Source organism: Meles meles, chromosome 15 (genome assembly GCF_922984935.1).
Source record: "Meles meles chromosome 15, mMelMel3.1 paternal haplotype, whole genome shotgun sequence".
Taxonomy (NCBI): Eukaryota; Metazoa; Chordata; class Mammalia; order Carnivora; family Mustelidae; genus Meles; species Meles meles.
This window is the reverse complement of record NC_060080.1, coordinates 20,197,591-20,211,632: the sequence shown is the minus strand read 5'-3', so window position 1 is coordinate 20,211,632 and position 14,042 is coordinate 20,197,591. Positions and strand designations below refer to the sequence as shown.

Here is a 14,042-nt window from a genome sequence, read left to right as displayed (position 1 = left end):
ACAAAGAAGGATAAAAAGAAATTTAGAAAAAGTAACCAGATGGAAGAGTCATCAAAAATAGCTTCTGGCTTTGCTTAGTGGTAACAGTTTATAAGTAGATGTTCTTGTTTAAACTATATTGTTGTGATGCAGTTATGGGACCACAAGCAGTTCTAACTCACCAGTGACTTCCATTTTGTTAACTCCATGTGACTTTTAGTACCTGGCTCTTGCTTCTTAACTTTTAACACAGCTGAAGACTGCTTCCTTCCTGAAGGACCACAGGCATTCTTCCTTCTTCCTTCTCAGTTTTTTTGCTCAGTATCTTTTTCTTTCTTTCTTTCTTTCTTTCTTTCTTTCTTTCTTTCTTTCTTTCTTTCATTCTTTCATTCATTTATTCATTCGACAGGCGTGAGTGCATGTGTGCACAGCAGGGGGAGCGGCAGGCAGTGGGAGAGGGAGAAGCGGGCTCACCAAGCAGGGAGCCCAAGGTGGAGCTCCATCTTAGGACCCTGGGATCATGACCTGAGCCAAAGGCAGAGCTTAAGGACTGAACCACCAGGCATCCCTGCTCTTTACCTTCTAACTTAAGTGCAATTTTCCATTCTCATCGCTTTAAGTATTGTATGTTGTCAATTCTCAAATAGGTAGGGAAGCTGTTTCCCACCTTAGCCTTTGTATATCATGCCTTCATAGCAGGAAATGTGCTTTTCTCCCAGTTCCATCTTATTCGTCAGGTGTCAGTTTGAATATGTGTTTTTCAGAGAACTTTGGCTGAGTTTACGAGCTAGAGCAAATTTCCTTTTTTAGTGTATTATAGTGTTCTCTTTATTTCTTCATAAGACTTGAAATTACATATTTTTGTGATCTTAAATCACACAGCTTCTCTACAGCTTGTATTAAGGGAGCTCCGTGAGGGCAGTGGCATCTCCTTTTCTTTCCCCTCCTCTTTTGTGCTTGGTGTATACCAGACGTTGAAAACCTACTTGTATGTATGTGTGTATGAAGTGTCAGACGTTGGAAGAGCATACTCAGATATAGTCCCAGCTTATCCTCTTGCTGCAGTGATGTGTTAAGTGATCGTCTTAAAATTTTAAAGTTTTTAGACAGGTCATTTAAGACAGAATGAAATAGAGAATTTCTTTATTGAAGATATGCTACTTTTTAGTTAATTTTCAGTCTTTAGTCCTCAGTACATGGCTTTCAATCCTTTTTTCCCTTTGTAGTTTTCCATGTGTTCCCCATTCTGAAGAAGCTCACTTAATTTTGAGTAGTCCATATTATATTGTTTTATTTTAAAATATATTAAAGTGGAAACGGCCCAAATGTCCATCAAAAGATGGCTGTATAAATAAAGTGTAGTATACACATTCAGTGGAATATTGTTCAGCCTTAAGAAGAATTGAAATTCTGGGGCGCCGTGGTGGCTCAGTCAGTTAGGCGGCTGCCTTCAGCTCAGGTAATGATGCCAGAATCCTGGGATGAGTCCCACATGAGGGACTTCTTCTCCCTCTGCCTGCTGCTCCCCTGCTTGTGCTCTCTCTCTATCTGACAAATAAATAAATAAAACCTTTAAAAAAGAAGAATTGAAATTCTGATACATGCTATGTGGGTGAACCTGAAAAACATGCTAAGTGAAATAAGACAGACACAACAGGACAAATACTGATGTGGTAACAGGGGAAAAAAAAGGACAAATATTATATAGTTCCATTTATATGAGATACTTAGAACAGGCAAACTGATAGAGACACAGAGTAGAATAGAGGTTACCAGGGCTGAGAATAGGGAAGTTCGGAGAGTTATTGATTAAATTAGTACAGAGTTCTTTTTGGGATGGTCTGAAAGTTCTGGAAATGGACAGTGGTAATGGTTGTGCAACATTATGAGTGTACTCAGTGCCACTGAAATCTACACTTACAAGTGGTTCAGATGGTAACTTGTACATTACGTGTATTTTGCCACAACCAACCAACCAACAAAAAAAGTATTAGACATGAAGTGATTGGCTCTTGGCTGAGAAAGACTGATGGTACTAGTCTCTTCAAGAACTTAAAAGGGTTTTTCAGAGATGTTTTTTGCAGTCTTTGAGTTATACAGTTTTATAAGTCGGGTCTGGTCACCAGACAAAAGCTACATGGTAATGTGAACAGGGAAGTTATTCAGTTAACTGGTTAAGTTATTAATTGGTTAACCAGAAGTTAACTATTTAAGGGGAGCAGCCAGTACCTAAAGTGCTGAGGCAGTGTGCCCTAAGAAAGAGTAACTTTGGAGGTCTCCCTCTATGTCCCTAGATTGTGATTCTTATCTTAATGAAGTAGGTGGGGCTCTGGTCACTGGACACAAAGATCACTGGTGCTGTAGCCTGGCCTGGCAAATAGGAAACTGCCTACTGGGTATTAATAGAATTTGCTGGAAAGCCTCCTGCTGGGCAGTTGTCCCACATTCACTGCAGAGCCAGCTGAGGCACCAGCAGAATTTTCTGGGAAGCTACCCACAGTCAGCTGAACCTTGCTGAAGGTTGGTGCCACTGAGTGTCCCTCATGTTGCTGGGTGCTGCCTGCGGAAGAGCGGGCAGGCAAGAGTACAGGAAAACCAGAAGAAAAGCCCCTTTTCAGTCTGCAGCGTTCTTCCAGCGCTCTGCTGACAGAACTTAACACCGAGCCAGCTGGCAAAGGAGAAGTGTTTATAGGGTCCAGCTCCACTACCACAGAGAAGGATAAAGAAGGTTGAATTTGGAGGTAAAAATCAGTAAATTGATAACTAGATCAGCAGCCTTCAGTAGTTTTTCAGTGGAATAACTGAGATCATTGTCTGGCCCCACACACCACTTTGGTTTACTTGATTTGTTTCCATCAGCTCTCTAACGGAGTGGATACACGGCTGTTTTCTGTAGAAACAGATCTAGGATTACTCACCTTAGGACATCGATCAATCTTTTATCTTCACTTTTTTATGTAAAATCTTGACAGTGTTTTAAAACCAACTCATATGTTTTTTCTTATTTATCCTGTTTATCTGGTGGATTTTCGGGATTTTTTTAAAGATTTATTTGTTTATTGTTGTTTATTTGGGGTACCTGGGTGGCACAGTCAATAAGCGGCTGCCTTTGGCTCAGGTCATGATCCCAGGGTCCTGGGGTTGAGCCCCACATCGGGCTCCCTGCTTGGCAGGAATACTGCTTCTCCCTCTCCCATTCCCCCTGCTTGTGTTTCTTCTCTCACTGTGTCTCTCTCTCTCTGTGTCAAATAAATAAAATCTTTAAAAAAAAAAAAAAGGGATGCCTGGGTGGCTCAGTTGGTTGGACGACTGCCTTTGGCTCAGGTCATGATCCCGGAGTTCCAGGATTGAGTCCCGCATCAGGCTCCCAGCTCCACAAGGAGTCTGCTTCTCCCTCTGACCTTCTCCTCACTCATGCTCTCTCTCACTGTCTCTCCCTCAAATAAATAAATAAAATCTTAAAAAAAAAAAAGATTTTGGTTATTCACGTGAGAGAGAGAGCACAAGCAGGGGGAGAGGCAGAGGGAGAGAAAGAGGTATACTCCCTGCTGAGCTGGGAACCTAACATGGGGCATGATTCAGGACCTGAGCTGAAGGTAGACACTTAACCATCTGAGCCTTCTTTTGAATAATTGGAGTTTTGCAGTATAATACATTTTATTTCACTTATATATTAGTTCATTTCTCTTTTTCCCTCATGGACTATAGTAATATTGAATGCATTTTTGTCTGAGAAGTCTAACATCTGGATAATCTCAGGGTTGGCAGCTGTCCATTGCTTTTCCCTTGAGAATTGCTTACATTTTCCTGGATCATTGTTTATTGAGAAATTTAAGGTTGTATTCTGGACATTTTGAATATTATATTGTTTTAGGCTCTGCTTTACTATTATAAACCTCTGGAGAATGGTGATTCCTTGTTTTGTGCCTTTCATCCTTCTTTCTACTCAATCCCATTGCTGTCAGACTACATGTTTGCTCTTCTGTAGGTGTTGGTTCAGTAATCAGGTCGATTTCAAAGCCTTTGCGCTAGTGTTTTGAGATTTGTTTCATGCTTGTGCCACTCGGGGTTATTAGTCTGAGATGTGAGCTGTGGGTCAGTTCTCAAAGCTTTTCCTGTGTTGGTTGGGAATGTCCCAAGTATACAGAGCTCCAGGATGAGCCCATGCCTCCTGCGAGAATCAGGGTATTCCTTCTCCTGTTCTGTTTTCTCAGGAATACCATCTCCCCTACCCCCAGCCTTCGGTGTTCTTTTTCCCTGTCTTAGCCAGAAAGATAGAGCTTTTCTCATAATTTTATCTGTTGCCTTCAGTGGTATATCTCCTCAGCCAGGGTCTGCTCTTTAATAAAATGGTGAGAAAACCCCCAGAAAACTCACGATGTGAGAATTTAGCCAACTGCAACGTTAGAGGGAACAGTTCACATGATTGACTTCACTCATTAGTCCCAACTGCATAGTTCAAGGAACCCCAAGACTACTCTCACGGCTCCATAATTTGTTGAAGTACTTGTATAACTCACTGAAAACTTATGATTATGGGAAGGATACAGGGAAGGGATACAGATGAAGATTAGCCAAGGGAAGAAATGTATAGGGCAGAGTTAAGGTAAATTACCAAATATAGACCTTCCAGTCATCCTTGCCCTATGACTTAGGGTAGTGTTAAATATCAATATCAGTGTGTGATAATATGCCTGGAACACTGCCAGGTATCACTCCAGCCTTGGTGTCTAGAGTTTTTATTGGTGGTTCATCCTCTAGGCATGATTTATGACCTGCGTGGCTGATCTTGAGTTGCTAGTGTCTAGCCCCTCTAGAGATAATCTGATACTGTGTGGCCCAGGCTCTCACTCTTAATCTTATTGTCGATGTGGCTAAAAGCCCCTACCCATGGGGTGCTTGGGTGGCTCAGTTGCTGAGCGCCTGCCTTTCGCTTGGGTCGTGATCCCAGGTTCCTGGGATCGAGTCCTGTATCGGCCTCCCTGTTCAGCGGGTAGCTTCCTACTACCCCTGCTTGTGTTCCCTCTCTCACTGTCTCTCTCTGTCAAGTAAATAAATAAAATCTTTTTTTTTTTTTTAAAGAATTTATTTATTTATTTGACAGACAGAGATCACAAGTAGGCAGAGAGGCAGGCAGAGAGAGAGGAAGAAGCAGGCTCCCCGCCGAGCAGAGAGCCCGATGCGGGGCTCGATCCCAGGACCCTGAGATCATGACCTGAGCCACCCAGGTGCCCCAATAAATAAAATCTTAAAAAAATAAAAGACCCTACCCAAAATTACAGTGTTGCTGTCTGGGTGGCTCAAGTCTCTCATAGGGCCTTGTGATTATTTCCAGGAGCAACGGCCAGACCTCTCATTGGGTAAAGGTAAATTCTTTTTACATGCTCCCATATGAATCAAGTTTTGATTTCCCAAATGTGCCAGTTTTCTTAATTTTTAATGTTTAAGGTGGTTCCTTTTTTTGTTTGTTTGTTTTTTAAGATTTTATTTATTTGACAGAGAGAGATCACAAGTAGGCAGATAGGCAGGCAGAGAAGGGGAAGTAGGCTCCCCGCTGAGCAGAGAGCCGATGTGGGGCTCGATCCCAGGACCCTCAGACCATGACCTGAGCCCAAGGCAGAGGCTTAACCCACTGAGTCATCCAGGCACCCTGGCAGTTGCTTTTTAAAAATTAGCATAGGAGCACCTGGGTGGCTCCGTGGGTTAAAGCCTCTGCCTTGGGCTCAGGTCGTGATCCCAGGGTCCTGGGATCGAGCCCCGCATCCGGCTCTCTGCTCAGCAGGGAGCCTGCTTCCTCCTCTCTCTCTGCCTGCCCCTCTGCCTACTTGAGATCTCTGTCTGTCAAATAAATAAAAAATTCTTTTTAAAAAATTAGCATATAATGAACATTCCCCAGAAACATTTTAAAGCATACAGTTCAGTGTTTCCTTTTTTTAAAAAAAGATTTTATTTATGAGAGAGAGAGAGAGAGAGAGCATAAGCAGGGGGAGGGTTTGAGGGAGAAGCAGACTCTGTGCTGAGCACAGAGCCTGATGGTGGGCCTTGATCGCAGGACTCTGGGATTATGACCTGAGCCAAAGGCAGATGCTTCATCAGCTGAGCCACCCAGGTGCCCCACAGTTTTTTTATTTACTGTATTCACCCAGGTCATTTCCATTATCCCCAAAGAAACCCCGCAATATTAGCTGTCATTCCTCTTCCTTGCCTTAGCCGCAGTATCCCAGCCCTAGGCAACCAATAATGGGCTTTCTGTCTCCACAGAGTTGCAATTTTGGGTATTTCATATAATGGAATCATAGAATACTTGGCTTTTTGTGACTGGCTTTCTTATATAGTGTGATGATTTGAAGGTTCATTCATGTTGTAATATTTATCAGTACTCTGTTCCTTCCTTTATTGCTAAATAGTATTCCATCGTATGCACATGCCGCATTTTGTTTATCTGTTCATCAGTTGGTGGACGTTGGGGTTATTTTCACTTTTGGGCTATTAGGAATAATGCTACAGTGAACATCTATGTACACGTTTTTGTATGAGAAATTGCTTTTTGTATTTTTGTCCACAGGTTTTAGTTGTACCCAGCCAGAGGGAGAGAGGCTGTTGTGGGTCTACTCTGTCCTCACCAGGTCTCACCCACTCAATTTTAAATCATGAAATTGGACTGAAGGAGTTAAGGGTTAAGGAGGTTAATAAAAGGGGCTGTTTTACTAGAGTAGATGAGATGCTGTGGTTTGGATTACCTGACTAGTGCTGGAGACAATAGACTGATTTGAGATACATATTTTAAGACTTGGTGTTGGATTGGTTGTGGGAAGGAAAAGGAAGGAGGAGATAAGAAATGATTTCTGGGTTTCAGTATTACATAGCTACCCTTTACTATAGAAAAGAACGGAGGAATTAAACTGGTCACGTGAGGAACTGATAAAGGATTCACTGAGCATGTACTTGTGGGTTCAAAAGAAAAGCTCTGAATGTCAAGAGGGGTGCAGAGGTCTTCAGGTGCAGGACCTGGTTATGTTATAAGTCTCAAGATAGCAGTGAAAAGGTAGAATGATCTGGAGATGTAGAGTAGGTATCTGTTGTCAGAGATAAATACCTAATATCTGTTTTGGACATCAGTGAGTAAGGAGTTCTCCTGGTGTGTTAGAGAATCCAAGAATCCAAGAATATATCCTTTTTTTTTTTTTTTTTAAGATTTTATTTATTTATTTGACAGAGAGAGAGATTACAAGTAGGCAGACAGAGAGAGAGGAGGAAGCAGGCTCCCCGCGGAGCAGAGAGCCCGATGCGGGGCTCGATCCCAGGACCCTGAGATCATGACCTGAGCCGAAGGCAGCGGCTTAATCCACTGAGCCACCCAGGCGCCCCTATCCTTTTTTTTTTTTTTTTAATGATAATATACTTCACTTATGTTACGAGTCTGTGTTAGTAAGGTAGGTACTGAAGTCAGTTATTTAAATATAAATGTTTACTTTTAGAAAATCGCAAATTGAAACAAAGTTATGTATCCTCCAGCTAAACTATAAATGGTCTTCCCAACCCAAACTGTGTTGAAGTCAGCCTTAGGCATTTTATTACTTCAGCATTGCAGTATATATCTAACAGCTGAGAAGTTAAGAGACTGTGTGCAAACTGGATATTGTGGCTTATCAGAAAGAGAGCAGCTAACACTGATGTTAAGTGTGCATACTGTGGGTAAAATATACAAAGAAAAAATACAAAGACTAGTCTGTAAGTCAAATGCTTACATATGCTGTGAGACCATTCCTGCTAATCCTTGCTGTTATCCCTCATTAGTACTTTTTTCCTTAGTCTTCTGTCCAACAGGTTTTCCCCCTTCATCGGCTTGGCAACCATTGATGTTTACAGGGCACTTTTTTTTTTTTTAAAGATTTCATTTATTTATTTGACAGAGAGAGATCACAAGTAGTCAGAGAGACAGGCGGAGAGAGAAGGGGAAGCAGGCTCACCGCTGAGCAGAGAGCCCGATGCGGGACTCGATCCCAGAATCCTGAGATCATGACCTGAGCCGAAGGCAGAGGCTTAACCCACTGAGCCACCCAGGCGCCCCTTACAGGGTACTTTTATAACATTAAATGTGGGACTCAGGCCTTCCTTCTAAAGTAGCCATTGCTTTTGGTGCCTGTCCCCCACCCCCAAGTTTTCTTAACCTGCCTTGTTCATCCTATTAGCTCTATTACCTTGACTCTTCTTATATATGCTAATAGAGAAAGAGTTTTTAGGAAAGGAGAGAAAAATAACAAAATAATAATTTTCTGAGATGCTGTTCTCTTTCTGTTTTTTATTTTTCTTTTTTTTTTTTTTTAAGATTTTATTTATTTATTTGTCAGAGAGAGAGAGACAGAGAGAAAGATCACAAGTAGGCAGAGAGGCAGGCAGAGGCAGAGGGAGAAGCAGGCTCCCCGCCACGCAAGGAGCCCGATATGGGACTCGATCCCAGGACACCAGGATCATGACCTGAGCCGAAGGCAGCTGCTTAACCAACTGAGCCACCCAGGTGTCCCTCTTTCTGTTTTTTCTTTACATTCATAAGTAGAAGAGGAAAGACAAATTAGGAAGATTTCTTGGTTTAAGGAATTTATCATCCACAGATTAGGTGTTTTCTGAATTAGGCCAATTATGAGTGGTCACAAGGATTCTTGATATATAATAATTTTGGTGAGACATGAATTTGAAGCTTGAATCTTCCATAAAATTGATGTGGGAGAATAAGTTATGTAGCTAGTAAGAGTGTAGCCAACTACCTAGCTTTTAAGTTAGGTTGATCATTACTTATTTGTCATCTATAAAAGAAGTCGAGAAGTATTTAAAAGCATTGGTTCTTTATGGAAAAAGACCTGCAAAGGAAGACTAAATGCTAGTTATATAGTAGTATTAGAAAATTTGGGGACAAGCAGATGACATGGTTGTGGGTTTCTTGCAATGAAGTTTCTCTAGTTGTTTACAACATCATAGCCCCAATTAAAAGAGTAATTTCTTGCATTCCTCACCCTTTTGTCCCTCCCGAACCCCTTTTCTCAGCCAGTTACGTCACTTTAGTCACAAAATATTACAGCTGGCAGAGATAATTGGGATATTGCCATTACATTTCATTTTATTACTAAAGAATTAAGGCCCGTGAAGGTTGGTCAGGGTCAAACAAGTTCTATGAAACTAGAAACCCAGGTTTACTGCTTCTGGTTTTGTTCTTACTAGTATATCATACTGCCTCTACATCCCTAGTTTTCCCTACTCTTCTGATTAGTCCCTTTGCTCTCTTTTTCAAATCAAACTTATATTATGTGCTGACGTATAATAACTTTAGGATAGTTGCTGTCTAACTGTAAATGGCTTTCTGGAAGAATTTGAAACAAAAACCTCAGCCATTATAATAACTTGGATTCTGGGGCGCCTGGGTGGCTCAGTGGGTTAAAGCCTCTGCCGTCGGCTCAGGTCATGATCTCAGGGTCCTGGGATCAAGCCCCGCATCGGGCTCTCTGCTCCGCAGGGAGCCTGCTTCCTCCTCTCTCTCTGCCTGCCTGTCTGCCTGCTTGTGATTTCTGTCTGTCAAATAAATAAAATATTAAAAAAAAATTAAAAAAAAATAACTTGGATTCTGAAAGGGCTGGTACATTTTTGGGGTGAGGGGTGTGTGTGGCCCAGTGTGGGACTTGAACTCATGACCCTGAGATCAAGACTTGAGCTGAGATTTGGAGTTGGATGCCTAACCGACTGAGCCACCTAAGGGCCAGTACAAGTTTAAGAACTTTTAATAATGGGACATTTAAATAGACCTTTTTTTTAAAAGATATTATTTATTTGACAGAGATCATCTGTAGGTAGAGACAGGCAGAGAGAGAGGGGGAAACAGGCTCCCTGCTGAGCAGAGAGCCAGATTCGGGGCTCAGTTCCAGGACCCCGGGATCATGACCTGAGCCGAAGGCAGAGGCTTTAACCCACTGAGCCACCCTTGTGCCCCTAAATAGATCTTTATATTGTTGTTTTGTAGAGCTCCAGTTTCTTCCCTAACAAGAGTTACTTTTCTGTGTTTTTTGTTTTGTTTTGTTTTTTTAATGTCTCAGTGTTATATCATCCCACGCAAGCTCCTTTAGAGTTGGAATTGTAAAGAATCCTGGGAACCAGGATCATGCTCAGTAAACAATTTGCCAGATTGAAATTTTACCTCTTCAGAGGAGTCCTGGTTGAGTTTGATTAGTATTAATACATTTACTTATGAGCAAAATAATCCCTCTCATATGGTATCAGAGTATGTTTCAGCTCATCTCATACCAAAAACTAATCCTAGCACCTGTTTTTTTTTCTGTCTGTCGTTATGTAAAATAGGTAGCAAGGGAAGTACAGTCAACATTGCCTGTAGCTTTTCAGCAAAAATCATTATCCCTGCAGAGTAGGTCATTGGACTGTTTGCCAAGCTGATTTGTCTTAAGGTGTTTCACTAGAAAAGAGCTTAGTTTCAGAATGAAGAACGTTATTGATTAAATTGATGCCATATTAACTAAAAATTAGCTGACTTTGAGTTCAGCCTGTGTTTTCTTTATCTATCTGTTACGGTCTGCTTTCAAACACACAGACTTTGTAGGGATGTCAAAAAGGAGTAATGATGAAAAAATAACCCCCAAATGCTTGCATATTGACAGAAAAGAGTATTCTAATCCATTGTATTAAGCTTCATGGTAGTGAGTTTATTATGGATCAAAGGGAAGCTAGTAAACCTTAGGGGTCCATAGCTGATGGCTTTATGATGGCTCCTTGGAATTGAAATGCATGGGAAGAATATTAAAGAATATTCATTCATCCACATTTAACTCCAGACTGCTTTAATAGTTTTAGTATGCCATATAATTGAGGTACTGCACCTGCTTTCTGAAATGGTTTAGACTATTTAGCTGAGTTTAACTGTGCATTTTTAGACAAAGTTGTATTTTGGGCTATCTTGTGAATTCTAAAGAAGAAATAAATGTTTTATTTAGCAAAGTGGGGGGAGGGTGCTAATTTGGAGAATTGTGGATGTTGCTGGGAGGGGAAGGGAGAGTTTATTTTTTGACTTTATTGTTAAAATTAAAAGTTTTTTTCTCTTTCTTTCATTTTCTTGGGGTGCATTCCAACTCCAGAAGGTAAGAAGTATTACTTTATTCTAAGGATGTATGTACAATGATAAAGTCTCTTCTACAAGTTTAATTGAACTCACCTTTGGATGCATGGTTTTTACTTTATAAGTAAACAATTAGTCTAGAAACTGAGTGAAATGACTATGTAAATATTTTATTGTATGTGCTTTTTTGTACTTGCTGTTTGTAATAATCTTTATTTGGTCATAATTTTAGAAACCAATCAACATTTAGTTTTAAAATTATCATTTGACTTATACTATCATTGGGATACTTAGTGTTCTGCAGAAACTATTTCAGATTGAAAATAATGTGGGCTAACAGTTGCTTTATGGCTGTAGGATTGAAAATATATGTGTTTATGCTCTGATTTAGGACAGTGTTGGTCAAATCCTCTGTGGGAATGACACTTATTTAAAACCAGGCTAGAACAGGTTAAAATTCATAGTTTGGATCCTTTACTGAATTGGCTTTTTTCTGTGTTGACATAGCATTTTATTTTTTGTTTTTTACTTTTTTAATTTTTAATTTTTTTTATTTTTTTATTTTTTTTTTAAAGATTTTTATTTATTTCTTTGACAGAGAGAGATCACAAGTAGATAGAGAGGCAGGCAGAGAGAGAGAGAGGGGGAAGCAGGCTCCCTGCTGAGCAGAGAGCCCCATGCGGGACTCGATCCCAGGACCCCGAGATCATGACCCGAGCCGAAGGCAGCGGCTTAACCCACTGAGCCACCCAGGCGCCCTACTTTTTTAATTTTTTAAAAAAGATTTTATTTATTTATTTGACAGAGAGAGAGAGCACAAGTAGGCAGAGCAGCAGGCAGAGGGAGAGGGAGAAGCAGACTCCTCACCAAGCAGGGAGCCAGACTTGATCCCAGGACTCTGGGATCATGACCTGAGCTGAAAGCAGCTGTTCAACTGACTGAGCCACCCAGGCGCGCTTGACATAGCATTTTAGACACACCTCTGTTTTAACAATTCCTCTGTTATATTGTAGTTACATATTGTAATTATCTGCCTTGCCTGTGAGACATGAGAACAGGAACCACAACAGGCATGGCATGACATTTAGTTAGAGCTTAGTACATTCTTTTTTTTTTTTTAAGTACATCTTTTTAACTCCAGCTAAATTTGCATTCCATTAAGTTCATTTACAAGAATTTATTCATTTTTGAGTATCAGTTTATAGAGGAAAGCTTAATGCAGGTTGCACAGTTAAAATTATAAATTAAAATATTTAAAACTAGATAAGAAAAGTTTCATGTATTTTTTTTTAAAGGTTTTATTTATTTATTTGACAGAGAGAGACACAGAGAGAGAGGGAACACAAGCAGGGGGAGTGGGAGAGGGAGAAGCAGGCTTCCCACCAAGCAGAGAGCCTGGTGGGGGCTTGATCCCAGGATCCTGGGATCATGACCTGAGCTTAACGACTGAACCACCCAGGCGTACTTGTGTGTGTATGTTTTGAGGGGACTTAATTTTGATTAGATGCTTTAGGTACAAGTAACAGGAACCAAATGTGAATGATTAAAACAAAATGGGAGGGGTTTTTTTTTGGCGGCGGGGGGGGTGGGGAAGAATGTGGGGTAGCTCATAATCTCAGAGGAAAGAAAGAGGCTCTGAAATTGAGAGAACTAAGGCATCTTCAGAGATCAGGTAGCTAGAACTAACAGATTGACTCATCAATCCTAGCTGGCATGAGTTAGTCTTTGTCTGTTCTTTTCAAGGTTAAAATTTGAGAAAGGGTGAACCTGGCTGGCTCACTGTCTAGGCATGGTGAGATACTTTGACTTTCCAGCCGGGTAGGTCATAGTTCCCCCAAAGCAAAGCACACATTGTTTCCAGAAGAAGAGAAAAAACAGATGTCCAGTGTGTTGCTTATGGTAGAAAATTACAAGAGAAAAGTGCAAACTACAAGCATGTGTAATAAGTAACCCTTTATACAGATTGTCTCAGTGGTAACATATGCTGTACTCTAGTACAGTAGCATGATCAGAATATTGCTTTTGCTGCAGTCTACTTTGTGCTTGTGTGTGTGTGTGCACACACGTATGGATGTATATTTAGACTCTGCATTTTTATCACATGTATAGATTCATGGATCTACTACCCTCCAGAATACAGAACAGGTTCATCAACAAGAGAGTCCCTTGTGTTGCTCGTTTCACAGCCACACCTCCCTAGTGCCAGTTCCATCCACTCCCCTTAACCCCAGAAAACCACTAATGTGTTCCGTATTTCTGTCACTTTGCCATTTTAAGAATTTGTATTAATGGAGTCTTATAAAGTATGTAATTATTTGGCTTTTATTCAGTGTCATTCCCTGTAGATTACATCCAGGTTGTTGTATGTGTCAATATTTCACTCCATTTTATTGCTGAGTGGTATTCAGTGACATGCTGTAGCGGAGTTATTTAATCATTCACCCACAGTAGGACATGTGAACTGTTTCCAGTTTTTCTTTGTCCTGTTTTTGACTATTACAAATAAAGCTTTTATGAAAATTTGTGTACATGTTTTTGTGTAAACATAAATTTCCTTTCTCTGGCATAAATGGCCAGAAGTGTAGTTGTTTGATGGTCTGGTAAGTGCATATTAGTTTTAAAGAGATTTTCACACTGTTTTTCAGAGTGATTGTACCATTTTATATTCTCACCAGCATTATATGTGAGATCCAGTTTCTCTGACTTTGGAATGGATTCTTTGTAAATAGCATGTAGTTGGGTTGGGGGGTTGTTAAGGCCAACTCTGCTAATCTTTGCCTTTTAATTTGCATATTTACATCATATATGTTTAAGGTAATTATTGATAGAGTTTATATCTGCCATTTTATTATTTGTTTTGTGTTTGTTTCCTCTGTTTCTTATACTCTTTTGTTTTTTTAAAAGATTTTATTTATTTGAGAGCAAGAGAGCTGGAGAGGGAGAGAAGCAG

At 40.5% G+C, this 14,042-nt stretch overlaps 1 protein-coding gene across 6 annotated transcripts in view; it reads left to right on the top strand.

Annotated features, from left to right (window-relative positions):
• Nucleotides 1-14,042, top strand: part of ASXL2 (ASXL transcriptional regulator 2) — a 140,013-nt gene that overhangs the window by 59,637 nt on the left and 66,334 nt on the right. For 5 of the 6 annotated variants that reach the window (XM_045979120.1, XM_045979124.1, XM_045979123.1 and 2 more), the window contains one exon: nt 2,705-2,707. The exons of the other annotated variant lie outside the window; for it this stretch is intronic. In XM_045979120.1, coding sequence (XP_045835076.1) covers nt 2,705-2,707 — 3 coding nt within the window. Of the gene's footprint in view, nt 1-2,704; nt 2,708-14,042 lie in introns of those variants that run through there. 6 annotated transcript variants of the gene reach the window in all.